This window comes from Macadamia integrifolia, chromosome 2 (genome assembly GCF_013358625.1).
Source record: "Macadamia integrifolia cultivar HAES 741 chromosome 2, SCU_Mint_v3, whole genome shotgun sequence".
Taxonomy (NCBI): Eukaryota; Viridiplantae; Streptophyta; class Magnoliopsida; order Proteales; family Proteaceae; genus Macadamia; species Macadamia integrifolia.
The window spans coordinates 1,896,725-1,918,654 of NC_056558.1; the positions used below are offsets into that span (position 1 = coordinate 1,896,725).

At 36.7% G+C, this 21,930-nt stretch overlaps 1 protein-coding gene and 1 pseudogene across 1 annotated transcript; both read right to left on the reverse strand.

Annotated features, from left to right (window-relative positions):
* Positions 1–1,388: 1,388 nt before the first annotated feature.
* On the reverse strand, positions 1,389–14,035 carry LOC122088622 (protein trichome berefringence-like 7). The gene is made up of 4 exons (XM_042657937.1): positions 12,592–14,035; positions 2,988–3,146; positions 1,950–2,258; positions 1,389–1,702 (listed from the first exon to the last, which is right to left on the reverse strand). The coding sequence occupies exons 1-3, from the start codon at positions 13,434–13,436 to the stop codon at positions 1,961–1,963; spliced, it is 1,302 nt and encodes a 433-aa protein (XP_042513871.1). The 5' UTR covers positions 13,437–14,035; the 3' UTR covers positions 1,389–1,702; positions 1,950–1,960.
* Positions 14,036–17,363: 3,328 nt separating this feature from the next.
* The window catches only part of LOC122091987, a 4,671-nt pseudogene continuing 104 nt past the window's right edge, over positions 17,364–21,930 (reverse strand).

A 21,930-nucleotide genomic window follows, 5' to 3' on the forward strand; every position in this document is an offset into this window, starting at 1 on the left:
CATCCCAAGAAACATAGGGAATCTTCCTTTTAAATTCGGCCCACACTCAACTTATTAATCACTTTCTCATGAAACTCAAACATACCCAAGCAGTAAATTTATCACTCATCCTTTGGTTTCTTTCATTCTCTTATTAGTCTTGGGCTTCATTTTGTCACGTGACCAACACTATCTGAAATGGAACTTGCACGTGAGAAAGTATTTCTCCACCATATTTCATACCTATCAACTAATTTCCATGTGAGTATAATATTTGGCAGTCTGGCCTATTTTTTTTAGCAAAAAAAAAAAAAAAAAAAAAATGTTGTGTCAATGTTCATGAGTTCCACACATTCTCATCAATAGAATTTCTATTATATATATATATATATATATATGTATATGTACTTATGTTTTGTAACTAATCTTTTCTTGAACTACTTCATCCTTCTTGTTTATTTAAATACCTTATCTTATTCATTATCATTTTTCTTAATTTTCCTATTTTTTTCGTACCTGATGTGGTAAAAATTGACTAGCTGATCTTCCTTGCAGCTCCTGATGCTCCAAAAGATCTGCATAGAAAAAAAGAGAGGAGATAATCGGGCTAATCCGACGGGGGACTTTCCGATGCCTAAGTCAGATTTTTCCACAACAGTTATTTAAGAGAACTTTTAGTGAAAAAATGTTGGATCTCCTGTGATGGAGGCTTACCTTGAAATTTATAGGTTGCTGATGGAGAAAGAAGGAGAGACATTTGTGGAGAGTCCTGTTAAGTGTGGAGTCTTTGAGGAGAATGGCTCTATGATTCTGAGAATATTGCGGAATCCAGGGCATGTTCTAGGAATACTCTTCTCTTACCTTGAAGACACAAGCTGTGAGAACGGTGGACACTTCTGGCGATGTGAGTGGATTGAGTCTTGCCCCTATAATCAGTGGTCACATTCCTTAAATGTAAGAATGGACGTACGCAGGCCTCTGGGCACCTTTCCTATGTGTGCTGAGCTGAGGCGACAGATCAACATGAGAGACCAAGGTGGCAGGCCGGCCTGAATAGAGGCCAAAGTGGCAAGTCGACCTGTGGAGAGACTAAGGTGGCAGGTCAAAGAGGCTGAGGTGGCATGTCAGCCTGTGGAGAGGCCGAGGTGGCAAGTCAACTTGTGGAGAGACCAAAGTGGCAAGTCTGTATACACGCTTCAGCCGTGTTGAGGGTGAAGACATATTTGGCCTCATCAGTACAGTACCCTTTGTCTTTTTTTTTATTTTCTTTCATAATTAAATTTTCCTATGAAATTAATTTCTTTATTTGAATTAATCCTCTCTATCTCTAAATAATTAAACATTTTTCACTTTGTGGCCTCACCGAGAGGGTGAAGCCACACAACTTAAAAGTAAATGGTACTCACCCATTCCCACAAGCAATGATCACTTTTCGTTACCAACCTTCATCACAAAAATCTGTACATATTAATGCTGTTCGATCATTCAATGGACACAAACAAGCACCCCTATGTTCCTTTTCTTTCAATTCTGACAAGTATGATCAAAATTTTCACCTTCCACATCTAGACTGATGGCAAGAAAATGGATTTTTGTTCCTTAAAGAATTGTTACATGAGTCCTCTCCCTGTATCCGAGAAAAGAAAAATTGAAAAAGAATTTCAGCTACAAACCGCTTTTGCTTTGTCAGTGGGGGTCTTCGTAGGACTGTTCCTCCTCTCAGCTGCAAGAAGGAAATGAATAAAGATAATAAATATGGAAATTAATAAAATATAAACAATAGCAAACACTTAAGTGAAATCTTATATAGAACATGCAATCTGACATAATCAAACTACGACTAGGACCAAAATGACGAAACTATTCCCAGTACTCCTTGACCAGAAGGAAATAATTATTACCCTCAAATTATACAAAAGATGCATAAAGTGAATATGATTCAAAAATAATGCAGGACATGCAAAACTTACAATGCTCTGGTTCATTGTAATGGAAGAACAATGTCAGCAAACAGAAATGAGAAGACAATCTCATTCCACACATCAGGGACTCCAGGAAGACACCAATGGCTACAGTCAGAAATCGATGGATTATCATTCCAAGGGCCAACATGTGCATCACTCCGGAAAGCCCCCATGGTAGTAACATGCAGAATCGTCACAGGAACAGTCATATTCTTCACGACTTCTGATACAATGTGTGAAAAAGGGTTTTGGTCTTTTCTTTTGGTTTCCAACATTGGATGGCGCGTAACTTTACAATGCCTATGGACCTGATCACTGATGTAGAAACAAGCAGCACAGTTTATTATAATAAGTCGAGTTAATATCAATACCTCTGTACTTAAAATACGAGGCGAATAATAGAGAAACTTACATATGAAAACCAAGAACGAAGAAATGAAACATAAAAAACATTGGTCCGAGTTTTTCACCCATGGTGAAAAGATTCCATGTCTTCTATTGCAGTTTGATGGGGCTCTAAGGGCAGTGATGGACTTCCTAAAATTTGGCAGGGGGGATTTATGACCTTTACGGTGCAAAGAAACTTTCTCCAAAAGCATTTGTTTTGATTTTGGGTATTGGGATACCTCCATCACCGCTAAAACATCACTTTTGAATGGAATGCGTAATCCATCCGTATGACCTCCAGAAGTCAATCAACAAAACAGATTTGATGGCTCATCATTCCACAGAATGATAGTTATGGGTACCAACAAACTCTCTACCAGTTGAAGTTAGAGCTCCCCACAACCAGAAAACTCGAGGGAACAAGTTTTCTATGATAATTTTCTTTCATTTTTAAATAGTTTCATGAAAGAGAACCCTCGTCCAGCAAGCTCCCAGAAATCAGACAAATATTTCCTGGGACAAACCCCAATAGCCACACTGCCATTACTTCCAGTTGTATTAGGATGAGCTGGCAAGTTATACACTTTTTAAGTTCATAGGCTACAGTAACTAGTAAAAACTGAGATCTAGTATGAATTATAACTGTAAAATGAGTACCTCCAATGAGAAGGTTCAAATGTTCGAAAGAAAACACGTGTTCTATTTGTGTTGATCCTCGTCTCAACCCATGATGCCCAAGTTTGTAACGCAGTTCTGAAGGCAGCAGTAATTGGCATTCCAAGCTTCAGTGATCCACCAACCTGGAAATAGCAGCCCCTGTCTGGAAACACATTTTAGAACATTTTCTACAAATGGATCCAAATAAAAACATAATTCCATTCAAGAACCAAAGGTATGGATTACACCACATACATATTGATGAATAAAATCAATCCACCAAGACACAATAATTAAAAGCAAGTACGTTAAACTCCAAACACATGTTAAATCAATTATATGCTACAAGGAAGGAAAGCTCCATCAAAGGTTAACCATACGAGATCAACTGAAAAGGAAATAGATGTAAAATTTGTCATCCCCATCTCAGGAAAGATAGCCATGATAATAGTATTACAAAGCTTTTGATAACTTGGACCATACCATAATGTACCTTGTATCAAAACAAGGTGTAACATTTTGGTATGACTGCGAGGATCTGCAGTATCCAATTCAAGACATTTGCATATTTATCAATGTCCAACATGGACACAAGTGTCATAGGGACCCAATATCAGAAAAGTTGGAGACACCTCTGCAGTATATTTCATGCATTATATGAATTTTAAGAATCCATGCTAAAGGTTTGGATACGTATTTTTATGGTGCCAGCTTCCTACATGATGCATTAACCTTCGTCTTTCACCTGGGCTGGGACCAACAGTACAAAATCTTCTTTCACCTTAGTTGAGTATGTAATACAAAAAGAAGATACTTCACACTCTAATAAAAAAAGAGAAAATTGCAACACAGAAAGAAGGTACTTCATTTTATTTAACATCTTTGTACACATTTCGTCCTTCAGTTCTTTCCTATTTATTAACACCATCAACTTTTTTTCTGCTTCTCCGATCATTTTCATTTCATATAACATCTACACACGTATTTTGTCCTTCCTCACTTTTCCAGTTTCTTAACGCCCTTCACTTTTTTTTTCCATTGATAGTGTAAGGTGTCCAAAACCATGGTGAAATCAAATTTTATAGCCAGCTCTCATGTCAGCACTATCCGAGTCAATAATATTCAAGTTAATTCTTCAGCCAAAGCCTCATCCCAACTAAATGGGGTCAGTTTCCATTCTACTTTATTTAAAATCATTTTTATTGTTACCTGAAGCTATTCCCATCTTTTGTTTCCATGGTGCAATTGTATGTTGACCAAGATATAAGTACCACCTTTCCTTCTTTTTTTTTTTTATTGGTCATTGTTTTACCGAACTTCTTATTGCGTTTCATATTTGGAAATTGAAAGAAAAGGCAAAGGAAGGAACGCAACTTTCAGAATTGGTATATGAAATAGAGCAGATAAGCAAAGAAACTAATTACTGCAAAGGTTGATTAACAGATAAAGTACAGAAATCATAAACTATCTATTATTCTACTTTATTATGACATAAATACTAAAATCTGCAATCGTTCGCAAAAATATGCAAAACTTGAAAATTGAAAAATATGACCTGATGGATTAGATCGGTTGAGTAGAGTGTGGGGTGTAGCAGAACTAGAAGATGAATCTTGACTAGATGACCGAAGAGAAAATTAGGTTTGACCATCAAACCATGGAAGAAGGACAATTCTCTAAAACTGATATTCCAAACAATTAAAGGGGGTAAATCTATGAGAAGGCTATACATGGCATATGGCCCAAAACTCTTTGGCTTAATTCTAATCTACAGCAAAGTTGCAAACCTAACATGATTCCACCTAATAAATATCCCAAGCATAAATTAAGTCCTACTTTGACTCGACACAATTACAATTAGGACTGAATGAGTAATTAAAATCTTGAACCAAACAAGCCTGTAAATCCTAATCCAACTTGGAAATTTATTTCTTGATCACAAGCTATCTAATTATTATGACAAAGATGCTGAAATCTGCAGCCAATCAAAAGAATATATGTGGAACTTGAATATCGAATAAAAATAAACAAGACCTGATTGATTGGATGAGTGCAGAATGAACAGCAGAAGGACTAGGGAGGATAATCTTGACTAGATGAGAGAAGAAGAAAATTTAGCTTGACCATAAAACTCTGGCAGGAGAACAATCCTCTAACACCATAAAACCAAAGTTTCATAAGATTCAAATTTCAAAGAAAAGGAAAATCCTGTCACAAGGCTATATGAAACCTATGGCCTAAAATATTTGGCTCAATTCTGATCTAAATCAAAGTCCTATACCTAACACATTCCAACTAATAAACTCCTGAACTGATTAAATTTAAAGCAGAAACTAGGTCCCACTTTGATTCAAACTCAAACCAAATTACTATTATGACTAACTAGAAACTGAATGCCTAAACCAACAAGCCTTTAAATCCTCCAATTCCCAGGATTTCTTAAAATAATAAATAAACAAAAACTAATACAAGAAGGCCCACACATGTGATCCACTAACCATAAGGCTCCCAAAAACATTCCCACAGAAGGACTAACCCTCTACCCAGCATCATTATGAACTGCGACCATAGATGCTGCTGCATCATCTCTTTTATCAAAATCTTCAATTAACAGAAACAAACCATTGTTTTCTATCAGATCCATCTTCAATGAAAGAACAAGCAATACCACAAGAAGTTGTTAAATGCAAATAATCACCTATCGCACAGAGCAACCATTAGATCATTTTCTTTTTTTTTTTTGCTAAAAGATGCTTTTATTAAAATAAAAGGGGAAAATACATCAACAGCAAAAGAAAAATGGAAACACAGCCGAGACCGCTAGAGAAACTTGCAATCTCCACCTTTGGCATGGCCATCAGCAGAGAAAGCAAGAAACACCGTAGTAGAATCTAAATTTATGCCTGTCCATTGCATCATTTTCTCTCTCCCACCAAATATTAGCTGCAATGATTGAGAAGCTCATTAGCCATGGGTTTTTTAAGTTTAAGATTCTTGCCTTGGCCTTCCACCATTTTATCAAACCTTCTATAGACTGATGCATCGGCCATGAAATCCCAAAACAAGCACAGAACCTTTCCCATATGCAAGTTGAGTAGGGACAGCGAATAAAAACATGGTCAATGCCGACTTCATCTTGGTTGCAGAGGAAGCATCTCGATGCCATCATAATGCCTTTACCTTTGATTAGCTCGTCCGTTGGGAGTTTCCTGTGAGCAAGCCGCCATCCTAGAGTAGAGTACCTTCGGGGAAGTCCTTTCCTCCAAATCAAAGAGAACCAAGGAACTTTTGGGGATTTTTCTCTAATTTCATCCCATGCAGAAGCCGTGGAAAAATTCCCCAAAGGAGATAGATTCCAGGCGCAAAAGTCCTCCATCTGAGCATGGCAAAGAGCTATCTCCTTGATAGATTTAAAAATACTATTTAGAAGGTCAGACTGCACCATAGGGAAGTTCCATTGACCATCCTGGATAAACTCACACACTTTGGCATTAGTGTTAGGGGGGAAAGGTCCATAGTCTAGATCTCCCCCATCAGAGATTTAGGTCCCCACCATTTATCCTTCCAGAAGTTTGTCAAATTGCCATTGCCAATGACCCACCTCTCATTCTCTAACACAAAATCCCAAGACTTCCGAATCCCCAAGGCAATTGATGAAGGCCTGCTTCCTTTGGAAAATTTACCATCCTTCTTAATAAATCTAGCACGAAGGAAAGAACTAGCATTCGATTTCCCATGTTTTATTCTCCAAACCATTTTACACAACATAGCTTTGTTCGAGTCTCTTAGTTTCCTGATCCCTAGGCCCCCTTCTTCTTTGGGCTTGCACAGAGTATTCCATTTCACTGTAATTGCTCTCGTATTGTCCACCTCCCCTATTCATATAAAGTTTCGCATCCATCTCTCCATAGTAGCTAGAAGAGATGAGGGCCACCAGTATACCGCAAAATTGTGAGTGGGGATGCTAGAGATCACAGATCTAACTAGCTCTGTTCTTCCTGCCATTGAAAGAAGCTAACCCTTCCACCATGCAAGGCGCTTCTTCACTTTGTCCATCACAGGCATGAGAGCATTCTTTTTTAATCGACCCTTAAAGATTTCAACCCCTAAATATTTTGTAGGGAAGCTACAACTCCGAATTCCCAAAATATTACAGATACTCTGCTTCCTTGCTGAAGCAATCTTGCCGAGGAAAAGCTTGCTTTTGTCAAGATTGATGCATTGACTTGAAAATTCTTGATATTGTCAGAAATTTTTTTAGATTATTGACATACCTCTGGGAAGCATTGGTGAATATAAAGATGTTATCCGCAAACAAGATGTGCCCTGGGGTTTCAACGCCTCTTGGGCCCTGGATTGTCTTTATTTGGTTCAACTGGATTAGCCCCTTCAACCCCCGAGATAGAACTTCTGCAATTATAAACAGCATCGGCGATATTGGATCACCTTGTCTCGGGCCTCGTTCCACATTAAAAAACCCCTGTGGTCCTCCATTAACTAGAATTGATATCTTAGCAGATATCAGAATTTGGTTGAGCCATCCGATCCATCTCTCAGAAAAACCGAATCTATGCATGACCTGAAAAATAAACTTCCAGGCAATTGTGTCATAGGCTTTTCTGATGTCGATTTTTATGCCGATACCCCCTCCTCTGGTGGACGAGAACATCAAGTTCGTAAGCTCTGAAGCGACACTAATATTGTCATGGATAAGCTTTCCTTTTTGGAAAGTGCCTTGCTCATCAAATATTAATCTGGGAAGAAGTAGCTCCAACCTCAATGCCATCACCTTTGAAATAATTTTGCAGAAGAAGTTTCCCATGCATAGGGGGTGGAAGTTACCCAGGTTATCTGCCCCATCTACCTTTGGGATCAGCACAAGGAAATTGTTGTACACACCCTGCGGCATGTAGCTTGAGCTAAAAAAATATCTGACTGCGTTGCTCACTTCTTTTTCCACAATGTGCCAACATCTTTTGAAGAAAGCCCCAGGGAAGCCGTCAGGACTTGGTGAGCTGTCCGGATCAAGCTCCCACACAGCCCTTTTAATCTTAGCATCGCCAGGAAGGGCATCCATGTGGTAGCAATCAGCTTGGTTCAGGATCAAGGGAATATTGTCCAGTAATTCCTCATGTTGTATAGTCGGGGTAGCTTTGTGAAAATTCTCAATAGAAGTCAACTATGCAGTTCCCTATTTGGATGGGATCGTCAACCGTGGAGCCATCCTGCTTCTTAAGAGATCTGATCGTGTTCTTATTCCTCCTCATTTTGGTACAAAGGTGGAAGAATTTGGAGTTTCTGTCACCAAATTTCAGCCATCTAATTCTTGCTTTTTCAGCCCACATTTTTTCATGATTTTCCATGACCTTAAACAGGGTAGTCTTAGCCTCGGCCTCTAAGGCGTACAGCTGATCATCCATACCATCTGTATCAATCTGCTCCTGAATCTGCGCTAGACCAATCTATGCCTCTTCCAGCACCCTATCCAGATGAGGAAAAGCAGACCTCGCCCAGTCTCTGATCACACCTTTAAGCTCTTTAAGCTTATTGACAAGAACTAAGATCATTTTCTTAGTCATATGATTATAGTGAGATAAGTATTTTCGTCACATATTGCTGTCGACGTGATAAAAATCCACTCCAAGCAGAAAGTCATGCTCAAAATCATCATGTCCTAATGATGGTTAATTAGGAAAACCTGAAATGGCTAACTATTGCCTTCTGGGAAACACTATTGAAGAACTGTTAATGGACAAGGTCACTCAAAAAACTATGGAGACAGGGTAAAAGTTGGAATTATTCTTCCCACGTGGCAAGAAATATGAATAATTTCTCCCAAAATGCTAAAATAAGGAAGTGAGGTGCTCATTCAACTCCGGTATGACCCGGTCCATGCGGTTGTGGGGTCAGTATGGGCCCGGGGGATTAGTCAAGCCGAATGCATGGATAACCGTTGTTAGCAAAAAAAAAAAGTGAGGTGCCACCAGATGTTCACATATCTTTTTCCTTCAACAACAATAACAAACTCAGCCTTGTCCCAACTTAATGGGGTCGGCTATATGGATCCACCAAAAAAAAAAAGTAAGAAGAAGAAGAAGAAGAAAAAGGAATTATTTGATCCCTATTGAGTGGGGTAAGAGCAAGAAGTATCATCAATTAGGACAGCTTGGCTTAAGCTCCTAGTTTTGATTTCTTACTCTTATCATTTGCATGTTCTTTCTCTAGGCTAGTCTAATGTTTTCTGAGGTTCCCTGTGTATGTTAAGGAAAGTTGGTCAGGTTTGATGAGATATTTGGTTTTCTTGTTTGTGCTTGCTTGGGTGCTGGTGGGAATCCTAGGTCAAATTCTTTCAATAGATGTGTTTGTGAATCTATCATCCAATCAGTCCAACCTTCAAGTCCATTGCCCAATTGCAGCTTCAAGAAATTTGCTCCTTGTATCAATTGAAAGGTTACTCAATTACCTATCTAACAAGCACAAGCTGGGGCCATATATAAATGAATTGATGAAGTTAGGAGCAAAATACAGGAAATATGAATCTGCCATATATATCATTCCTATGAAAAGCTCTCCGAAGGAAAATGTAAACAAACTCACAAAGTCATCCTCAAGAAAATAAAACCAATGGAAAGAAAAAAATTCTATTGAAATCCCTTTAAACTGTGAAGATGCCAGCCCAATCAAAAAGGAAAAAGCCAACATTATAAATTTCTGTGAACAGATCTTAACTAGTCTTCAAAATCCTCTATTTCTTTCCTTCCATATCCCCCATAAAATAAGGAAAGTTCCACAAAAAAGACACCTTTTTCCAGGACTTCTTGGCTAGCAAGGTTCAAAATCTTGTTTCGTTTCAGTGTTTCGGTGGTTTCAAAACCACCGAAATACTGAAATCTCGGCGAGATGATTTTATTTTATTTTATTTATTTATTTATTTATTATTTTTTAATTTTTTTAATGTTGCGATTGCTTGTTTCGGTGGTCAAATAGCCATATTTTGAACTGAAACACCTCACCCAATCAAAAAAAGAGAAGATTTCTCCCAATCAATCAAAGCCCAGCATGGCAAGTTTATCTTGAGGACACCTCACACTATCAAAGGAGAGGATTTCTCCCAATCAAACAAAGACCAACAAGGAATTATCTTGAAGACACCTCACACAATCAAGGAGAAGATTTCTTCCAATCAATCAAAGCCCAGCATGGCAAGTTTACCTTGATAACTTGAAGACACCTCACACAATCAAAGGAGAAGATTTATCCTGATCAATCAAAGACTAACATGGCAAGTATATTTTGAAGATGCCCACAGTTAAAAGGAGTATTTGTAATTTGAATTGTGATAAGCATTGTGACTCAATGCCAGCTATAGTTAGTTAGTTACCTTCTATAGATGAACCTCTCCTCATATGCATTGTAATCATCCTAAAATATAGCGAGGATCGGTTGGAGAGAGATCTTCTCCCCTGATCATGTGATGTGTCTTAGAGGTAGTAAAACAAGTAAATAATGTCCATCACTGTTCTTGAGGTGAAGATGTGGCAAAAACCAAGTCTTGGAGACACTTTTCAGCTTCTACAGGGAAAAAGAGGCGAAACCAGGCAAGACCAGAGAGATGACGTTGAAATTTCAACCCCATCCCGCGAGTCACATGTGTTTTTGAAGGGTGGTTGGTATTATTTCGCCAAAACTGACCAAAATATCACTGAGATGTCGAAATATCGACCTAGATGATGCACATTTAGTAATTTGTATGACATTTCATTTTGGTCAAAACAAAAATACCAAAATTACTGAAATCTCAGCGAGACCTTGAACCATGTTGGCCAGTGAATAAATATATTTTTCACATCCCTAGGCCAAGTCTACCAAACTCCCAACATACCCAAGTAATATTCAGACACCATTTCAGCGATGATACAATTTAGGAAAATATTTGAGGCAGAGTCCTCCTTACAACACAGCAGGGATCTGGTAGCCAAAAAACCAACTCATTGACTGTGGGTTATTGGAGGTAAGAGCTTTGTCTAGACTCTAAAGCCACTACCCATTCAAAAGTAGAAACTCTAATAGGTGCTTGAATAACCCGCATAAGAAATTTCTTGTAGCTAAAAAATCTCATACTGAGTGGAAACTGAACTCCCACACCACCTTCCAAATTTCTGCAATCCTCATCCTCTCAAGTCAACTTTTTTTGAGAGAGGAAAGGTAAAAAATTTATTACTACAAGCAAAGAGCCAGGGGTTCTGCAACAGACTTCATTTGGACAATAATCCTTTAACACCCCCTCCCCCTTTTCTAACGTCTATCTTCCCAAAACCTAACATAACCCCTTCGCCACTTTATGTCGAATTTTACTTACCAAGAAATTATCAATCTTCATTATATTCTTCCACACACCATAACCATGAAGACCCCCTACTACCTCAAATTTTATCCATCATGTTCCAAAAACATGGCAGCAAAAAACTTCCCTCCAAGGAGATGTAGTCTTACAACAAACATACAAAGTTATAATCCAAGTAAAGCCCATTTCATTGTTGGCATGGACTTAAAACCCACACCCTGAGCTTTTTGGATCTGTCGACACTTATTTTTCTCTTTAGCATTTACCCCTTCCCACAAAAAGTCTCTCATCAACTTCTCCATTTGCTTGGAAACTGATATAGGTTCCATAAATAAAGACATCATATAAACAGGGTACTTCACGAAGCACTCCTAATAAGAATAGTGAGAACCTTCTCTTCTAGCCTGGCAATATTTTCTCCATCTTCTCCAAGATATGATTCCAAAATAAAGTGGATCTTGGTCTTGCCCCAGTTAGGGAATGCCCAAGCAATTAAAAGGAATCTGTCCTACGGCCCAGCCAAGCTTCCAAGCCCCCTGCCTCACCACTTGCTCTGCCTCTCCAACCCCTTTGATCACACTTTTAAACAGATTTACTCTCAACTTCGGTGATAAATTTAAACACTAAAATTTAACATAAAAGTTAAACCTAGTCCACATATGACCATTTATTTATTCATTATTTTCTCATAATAAATTAACAGACTGCCCTGGGGAATAGAAGGAATCTTACTCAGCCTTCAAGATTTATTTATTTATTTATTATTATTATTATTATTATTATTATTATTTTTTGTGAGGGGGTGGGGGGTGTGGTGGGGTGGGGGGCGGCGGGTTGGTTTTGGGCGAGATAACCTTCTAAATCTTTGTCTTCCTAGATATCACTTCTGGAAGTTGTCTAAGGCTGAACTTTGACAGAAGCAGAAAACAGGATGACATTTTCACCTAGGATTCCATCAAAATTTGCTTCTGAATTTTTTTTTTTTAATATATCAAATTATTTTCCAAAAGTAGTATGAAAATGGAAAACATAAAATCGTCATAATGTAAAATTAAATCTCTGTGAGAAGAACATAAGGGAACTAGATTGCATAGTCATTGTACTTTTCCACAACTCATCAAATCAAAATTAACAATACATTTTTTTTTTCTAGTACATTTCTTATCACTCACTCATGAATGTTAAGACAAAATAATTCAGAAAATTTTGAATTTGCATTGATCCACAAATAAAATTAACAATAACCTAATTAAAACTTACGTGTCGAAAAGCTTTCCATGGTTCCACCATTGCCCTGTATTGAAAATAAGAACATCTGAATTAATCCACTCCTTATTAATATCATCCAACTTGTCCAGCTTGAGGGTCGACCTAACCCTCTTTGGCCCATATTTGGGTACCCAGCCTCGCTGAACCAGGAAAACTGAGCGAAAGAACTCGATTGTGAAGTTGAACGAACTGAAACGTACACCAAGAAACCTAATCTGCTTGGTGATCTTGCTCCCATTGATTTCATAAACACTCTTCTTATCATTCACCCCAGTCATCAGCAAGCATATCAGAGACTCCCACTGTGTTCTACTCATTGAATCACCAACAAAGACAACACGTTTGCCGCGAAGCATTTCTAACATTTTGTGCACATCAAACCTTGGGATAACGCAATTCTTGGGCTTCCACCTCCACTGAAGATAATCTCTATCTTTGCGCCCATTAGCCAAGCAGTTGAATCCTCGTTCTGCGAAAGGACATTCCGAGCTATTGTACAGAGGATAGCTGTAATCTTGTACCCATTTGCCATCGAAATAATCACAGGTACCCGTTGAATTAGTGGATTCGAAATTGGAAACACCAACCCCACGTTCAGGCCCGTGAATGGCCTTCCTGATACTGGGAAACACGTAATGATACCCACAACCCATTACTATTATAAAGAACAACGAAAAGATGATCAAGACAAATACATGGAACGATGGCGCTGGCCAGCTCTTTCTGCTCATGATTCTTGGACTGCCAAAGCTCACGCTCCTCCGGCTGAAGTGACCGGAGGTACTCCGACTAAAACTTTTCACCATCTCAATCATCATTGCCCGAAAAAACAACATCAATCTTCATTGTATACGAATTTTATTCTTGATTGATGAGAATCCCCCAGAATCCATGTTCCTCTTAATCCAAGAAAACCTAAGCATTACATTAAACAACTCAGTTGGAACCTGAACAATGCGAGCCGATCCATACTGAGAACCAAATAAACTCGAGGAGGATTATAAACCCATATCATATTACAGCTCAAGATTCTATGGAGAACGAATCCTCAGAAGGAAAAACAAATTTCATAGGAAATACTTGTACAGAGACTGCCGAACCGCCTCAAGGAACCGATTCCAAGTACAAGCTGAACTTAGCTCAAGATAATCAGAAATCCAATCAGAAGAAGGAGTCAACAGATTTGAAGAAACTAGGATCGAAATCTAGAAGAAACGATTAAAGACAATCTACAGATTTACAGCTTTCGATGGCTTTGGCACCGCCAAGATCAGTCTTTGACAGTTTTGCTTCAGCTGAGCAGTCACAGAGAATAACAGAGGCAGGCAAGGGGTGGTGGACAGGGTAGATGGGCTAATGGGCTTCATCTTCATGCCCCCCTAGTCCGTACCCATAGATTTGACATTCGAAATGAAACAATAAATTGCTTTCTTTAGTATATTTTAGATCTGGCCCAGAAGGACTAGCCCTGTGTTTGGTAGTCAGGAGAAGAAAACAAAAGGAAAAAAAAATTATCATCCTGATCATGATCAGATCTGGTTGGGCCTTAAAAAAAATGCCTTAGTGGTGTTGGGTAGTCGAGAAAAAAAAGAAGAAAAGAAATGGAAAGAAAAAAAATCTTCAAAAGAGAAGGAAAGAAAAAAAAAAGAATAAAAATAAAATGATAAGAAAAAAATATATATATTGGATTTCATAAAAAATTAAAAGAAAAAAAATTATATTTTCTTATGTTTTCTTGTATTTTTACAAGATTATTTAGTTGGGATAGTAAAAGAAAACTTCATCATTTCTAAAGTGAATTTTGAAATTAAAAAAAAATATATGTACTCCCTTGATTCAGGCATGTCAAATACAAATGTATAATGAGAATTTCTTAAACCAAGAAATTAATACAATTTTTATATATTTTTTTCTTTTTTTCTCTTGGCTATCAAAAACAATTTAATTATTCTGGGTTTTATAGGTCAAGCATAGACATTTTTATATTCAGTTAACTGAGCTAAAAACAAAGTATAAAAAAGTTGCTCAAACTAAAAATGGATTTACAATTTTTGTATTTTTTTTTTTCTTCTCTTGATTATCAAAAACAGTTTAATTATTTTTGATTTTATAAGTTAGGCAACATTTTTATATTCGGTTAACTGAGCTAAAAACAAACTATAAACAAGTTGCTCAAACTAAAAATGGATTATGGGGCATAGTTGATTTCAACTTAAACCAATCAGTTCTAATCGGGCCTAATGGTGCAATCCAGCTTTTGACACATCTGGAAGAAACGATCCTTTTTGTTTTTTTTTTTTTTTTTTTTTTTCTGGTAGATGAAACAATGCTTGTCGATCATTTCTCAAGACAAAGATCTCTCAGCTAAAAATCATCACATAAGTTTGATTATGTAGTTTGAATTCATCAACACCATCCAAATCGATTGCTTTTAAAACCTCTATGGGACCCAATGTGTTGGTCCAGGAATAGAGTATTGTGCACGGCTTGTGTGAAAGTTGTTGGGGCACTAAATCATTAACTAAATATTGATGGTACATCACTAGCTTAGGCTTGTCTTTAATTTATTTTAAGTATCATTAGTGATTAATTAATATAAAGGTAATATAAATTAGGAAAAGATGAACAGACATTTGTCCTCTTAACAGTTTACCGACCATTTGGAATGAGTCTCACGTTACAAAGTTTTCAATGCCTACAGGCACATTCCAGCGCACAGATTCCCATGTGCACTTTCTTATTTGATGGAATCTTTTATTTATTTAAAAAATAAAAATAAATCAATAATTTTTAAATGAAAGGCCTAGAAACGTCCAAGTTCAGAGAACCTTTCCCTAATAAAAAAAAGTTGAAAAAATTTGTGATGTGTTAATTCTATCAACTTACATATTAAGGATGATTCCAATTGGTCACATGTTAAATTTCATATTCAAATTTTTACATATTTCTAAAGTATCTATGTATATGCAATTTAGCATGCATCAACTGTGAATTTTTCAAAGTTCTATTTTGCCACTTGGTTAAGTATGTTGAGATATTAATATCTGAACATATATAGTAATTTACTTTCTTTTCGATTAAAAAAAAATGTGAGCATATTGAACGTTCTGCTCAAGAAGACCAAAACTATCTATCTTACATAATATTTTTTTCAAATAATAGAAAAATGACATGACTTAAGAGTTAAAATTAATTCTAATGGTTCTACCACATCCCCCTCCTCCCCCCTAAAAAAAAATTCTAATTTGTCATAGCATAATATAAGAAAAAAATAATTAGATTCTATTGGTTAAACCTTTTAGAAATGACATGGCTTAAGAGTTAAAGATTGACTTTAATGGTTCTCCCCCCTCCCCAAAAAAATTCTAATTTGTCACAGAATAAAAAAAATCAGATTATATTGTTTAAATCTTCTATATTTAGTTGTAAATTTTGTTTACCTTAGATATGATAAATTATGAATTTTTTTTTAATGTTTTAAGGTGAATTTTTTTATTAGTATAAATTATTCAAAAATAATAATAATGATAATAATACCACTCCCTAGGAAGATTATCTTTATATTCTGCTATAGATTTATTGACATCTAATTACTTACTAAAGAAGAGGTCCCTTTATTCAAACATTTAAAGATAATAACCTTTGATGTCAAGTTCTTATAATAAAAATTCTCAATGGATGATGGGTACTTTGTGTTTCGGGCAAAAATGATGAAGTAGTCAATAAAGGCTAAAATTTTAAATTTTAAATTTTCAATGATAAATATAGTTGCTTTATTTTAGCTATTGAAAAAAAAAAAAATGAAGATGACAAGTGAACCTTTTTGGCTGTTTTTGGGTCCTGGTTCCTACATGTTCATGGTAAGAATCTTTTTTACATGTCTCCTTTAAATGCCAACATCTTTCACACGATAGATTGGACGGGGTTTAAATTTTGTAGACGGTTTAAATTTTGTGGACAAGTAAATCCTTACTCTATTTGTCTATCAAGTTTTAGTCTTATTAGAATTTTGTTACATGACAAAACAAAGTTTGAAAATTTTGTTGGGTAAGACATGGACATCCTTATAAATGCATACTAATATACAAAAGGATATTTGATTAAATTAGGCTTCGAAATTTGTTGTGTGGATAATTCAGATAAGAACCTTTCCATCCAATGATTCTAAATAACCGCATTATCTTCCCTTGTGGTGAAAGGCTAGTTGGTTAAGGACTGTTTGTTTAAGCAGTTACTGCCATGGCACGTCTAGAATTCAGTGGGAGGACACACACCCCTTGGCCGTGGTTCCATGAGTTGGGACGACACCCCCCCCCCTTTTCTCTTCGGTCCATAGAGACAAAATGTAGGACTGGTGCCGACAGTTCATCACGGAAGAAAGGACTCACCGAGCCGGGATCAACTAAAACTAAAATACTAAAATAAATAGAAATCAATCGAAAGGCATTCTCGGATGACCCACCAAAGCACCAAAAGCCCAAGAACTTCAAAGAAAAATGGATTCCTATCGCAAGAGTGCATGAACCGCAATGGATAATCAAGTTTGGGACCCAATCAGAATTTCCTTGGGAGAATATCAGAAAAAAGATGAAAATGTAATAATAACGATCATACAGAAGAAATGGTTACATCTATTGACAAATGTTGTACCTATGGGCATAGGGGTAGAGGAACTGTTTCCCTCCCCGACCCCACCCCAACCACTCCCCCCCCCAAAAAAATAAAATAAAATAAAATAAAATAAAAAACATTTAAGATCCTGCCCTGATTCTATCCAACCTCACAACTGAACTACTCAACTATATTTCATCCCTTCCCTCACTACTCCTTTCCCCGACAGAGGGGGGGAAAAATTGATAAACAATTTAACCCAACCACAGTATTCACAGGTATAGGTCCAAGCTTTTCAATCAGAGATGGAAAAGCTTAGCTGTATTTGGTAATCTCCTTCCATGCACAACTGAATCAAACAAATGCAAAGCTCTTCCAGGTTGTGCATAGGGGACCATATGAGCAGCTCCTCTAACTGTGGCAAAAGTCAATAACTTTCCACACTCAGTAGCCCAGCCTCCAATCTATCCAGGAAAAAGAATAAATAAATAAATGTACTTAAAGATCTGTTGTGAGGGTACAGAGACCTTTATAAAACTAAAGCCAAGCCAATACACTAATAAATGAATAAGCCCCAAAAGAAAGAACATATCATGAGCTACAAGCGTGCTAAGTACCTGTTCTTTGTGAAACCAAGCTCCATATGGAATTGTGACCTTGAAGTTCAGACCATGAGCGAGTTCTTTTACGAGTGTCCTTGAGCCCAACGGTGGTACAACAGAATCCTGGTCCCCACTGAAATACATGAATCATAGTAGTCTTAGTGCTAGACAAATAGTGAAGATAATAACATCTCTTTCTGTTATTTCTTGCATGAGTTTCAGAATGACTCACCTGAAAACCCAGACAGGTATATGATTTTGGATAATCTTCTTCAGCAAGGGAAGCATGTTAATGTTGCCATCAGTTAAAGTGTAATTCAGAAAACTGTGCAAACAGAACAAAACTAAAATAAGTTAATTCAGTAAGAAAAATTCTACTCTTGAAGGATCCTAACATTGCAGGATTTAAATCACATTTTTCATTAATTACCAGTATCCCTTTAACTAGGAAAACTTTTAGACTTAAGTCCTCTGTCAAAGATGGCCGGACTTTGCTTTTTCTGACATGGTAGGATCAAATGGAACTCAACATAAAACATGCTGTTTTTTGGTCGATGTGAGGAAGGTTTAATCATGAAACACTAAAATTATCAAAAAGAAAACAATTCTCCTAGGTGGCAAGAAACAATTGGAGAAAGAATAAACTGGATGTACGTATAACCAGCCAAAGCTCATTTGGTCAAATAAGCAAATAAGAGGAAGAAGTAGGAAGGGAGTTATGAAGATGTAAGGATGCCAATGAAAAGCAGCACATAACATGCCCACAAATGGCTTACCACCCAATGCTTTGCACATGGATTAAAGTGGTTAAAGTAAAGATCAACTTTACTGGATGATCAATTCCTCCAGAGTCCAGACCCACTGAATGTTACACTCCAGTTCTGTTCATCACATATTTTCTCACTACAGCAAAAGATAGGGTAATTAGTGTCATCTAGTTTCCATTAGTTAAGTAGATGTTTTAGCTGAGGGATCTCGGATCTGAAACCAGTAGGCTTCTTGGATTCCCAACTTTGATTCAATGTGTGCATTGTCTACCACTAAACCTTTCATTACTACCAGATGAGTGCCTTGGATTTCCTATGGCTGAGCAATGACTGTTTCTTCTTCGTCGAAGAAAACTTTTGACCAGTGTAAAAAATCTCAAGAAATTATTCCACTGGTTTTGATAACGTAGAGTTTAGATGCCCCTGGGTTACTGACAGAATGTTAATTTTCTTAATAAATATGATAGGGGACACAAAAACAAATAGTAAGAACCTATAGACACTTTAGAGACCTGGATCTTTTAGTTGTTATTTCAATCTGGGATCTACTGATGATATTAAGGTTGATCTATGTATTCAACCCCAGGATGAAGGCATCAGAAAACAATGAAAAGTTCTAGAGTAATTGGACTGAAACTCACTCACTGCACATTGACCAATTGTATGGTAACTTGGTATGGTTTGCATGAAGAGCCTTCTGAACTTCTGGACGATTAAAATAGAAATTTCTCTCGTAGCTTATGCAAACATCAACCCCCAGACTCATCTTAGTAGCCTACATTGTAACAATTGTACAGTTGTACAATTGGTAAATGCACACACACAAAGAATGAGCGAGAGAGAGAGAGAGAGAGAGAGAGAGAGACCAATTTTCGCAGTCGCAACTCCTGCTCCACAATAGATGGATAACAGACATCAAGGATCACATCATAATTATTTACATAATCTCCGACCACCTTATTTGCTTGGGAAATAGCATCATTGCATGAGGCTGTCACATTATGGGGTTCATTGAAGCTATAGTCATTAAAATCACATTCATTCATGATGGTGAGGCCAATTTCATCTGAAATCATCCCGTGTGACCAAAAGAACTCGTATACTGATGGGGCATCCCATCAAGTCTGAGAAGTGGATTCCCAATCTATTTCAGAAAACCAAAGATAATGTCAAATATAATTCAGAAATCCTAAAGACACCATAAACAGACTAAGATTATTCAAACATAAAATACAGAAGAGGATCTTTAAAGGTCCAAGAAAAGTTATCTTACAGCTATTCCCTTAATCTTGAACTTGAATTTTTCTGAGTGCATATTATGGTCCAGTAAAGCATTTGCCAATTGTGGTACATAATGCCCAACAAATAAATCAACACAGGCTAGAAAAAATACTACTGGGAGAGAAGGAGAAAATGATGGAACTTGATATAGTGTATCCAAAATATTATTGATCTCTTCATGAATTTTATTGATGTTTACAATCTAAAAAAATTCAAATATTTATACTTTCTAGTTGTCAATTTCTTCACATAAGACCCCACCAGAAAGAAGTAAAAGAAGATTGGTTATGATTTTTCAGACCTGCATAGCTTTCTCCAGTCAGAAAAAAATCACTTGACTCGTACTTCGGATATTTATCAAACCATTTTATCAGGAACATGCGCATGTCCCTCGCTGTCAAAAGTAAAATTTTGAAATTGTGTCAAACCTTGCATAGATCAGTTACAAATAAATTACTGATGTTCTTCACTCTCAAGATCTATTACCCAGAATATACCATTAATTGACCAGAAGAGACCAAAATTACAAGTTTTGAGCTGTATTTCTTACCATTAGTTTCATCCCCAGTAATATAATCTAATGATGTGTTTGAGCAAGACCATCCCACCCCAGCAGGAGAATCAATAAAGAGGAGATTTGATACTACAAAGAGATAGAAAAGAAAGAATAAAGAAAACAGCTAACAAAAACAGGATATGAAATTGTGAGATCAGAAATATTTTAACTGAAATAAGATTGTCTATTTAATGGAACCTTTGTTCCATGATTTTGGATTTATCACAAGGCCCTGACCATCTCCTCTAGGAAAGAATGGACCCATCGTGGTAAAGGCACCCCCCACCCATTGAGGAACATCCAGGGCCTGAAAAGAAAGAAGCTACTATTAACAGTCAGGAAATAAAACTTTATACACTAATCTATGGAGTTGATCTTCATATATGTTCCACGTGAATTGTACAGATACGATGCTTAACTTCTTTTCAGCTGGGCTGGACATGTAATAGATTTTGTGTACAGAACAATCCAACTCTTTTTAAGAGATGGAACAAAAAATGAAGGTATCTAGATAGTACAACTTTAAATTCATTTAGACTTCAATGTCCCAGCAGAATTATTGATTTTATGTTAAACCTCGCCATGGGATGGGATGAGCTGATTAGGTAAAGCAAATTATTCATATCAATCATAAAATAGATAATTTAAATGAGATGATTATATTTCTTCAACAATGAGAGGCCAAAACAGAGTGGTTTCTGTAAAATAGCTGAATGCTAACCTCTACAGTTTCAGTTTCTAGTCACATAATCACTCTTCCTAACACTAGAATTACAGAATCACCCCAGTGCAAATGTGCAGTTTGTTGATAAATTGGAAATAGGAAATGGGAGGTTTGTGATGATTAAATTGAGTTGGAAAAGCAAAGAGATGAAGGGGAAGGACTACAGAAAACAGCTTCTTGGCAAGAAACCTAAAAAAAAAAGAAGGTAATTTTAATAGGGAGAAGAAAAGACAATTAAACAAAAGCCCATAATTCCAAACAAAAATATATATCCTGCAAACTTAAGATGGAACACAGTCTTCAAGATGGAATAGGAGAAGACCCATTATAGTAACCAATAAAAGAGAAAACCACAGATGTAATGTAACAATTCAAAAGAAGAATGCCTACATTCAATAATGGAAAGAAGAATCGCTTAAGTACTACAGAAGAAAGGTAACAGGAGATGAAAATTTATTGCTAATAAGATGAAAAAAAACAAAATCAAACTCAGAGAAGTAGAAAAACCGACCTCCATTTAACCAGAGAGTAAGGGGCTTATTCTTTGCATCCCCCTCTGCTTCAACAAAGTAGTAAAACAAACTCTTGCCAGTCTTCTCATCGCCACCAAGCCCAGAAGAACCAATCCACAAAACCACTGCATACCCATCTCAAACAATTCAAAGAATTTCGAAAGAAAACAAAAGAATAAGAACAGAAACTCAGATATCCGAAGAACCCGTTTCCTGTCTCTGTTAAGTGAAATGTAAATACAAATCTGGATTTTTTTTTTTTTTTTTTTTTTTTTTT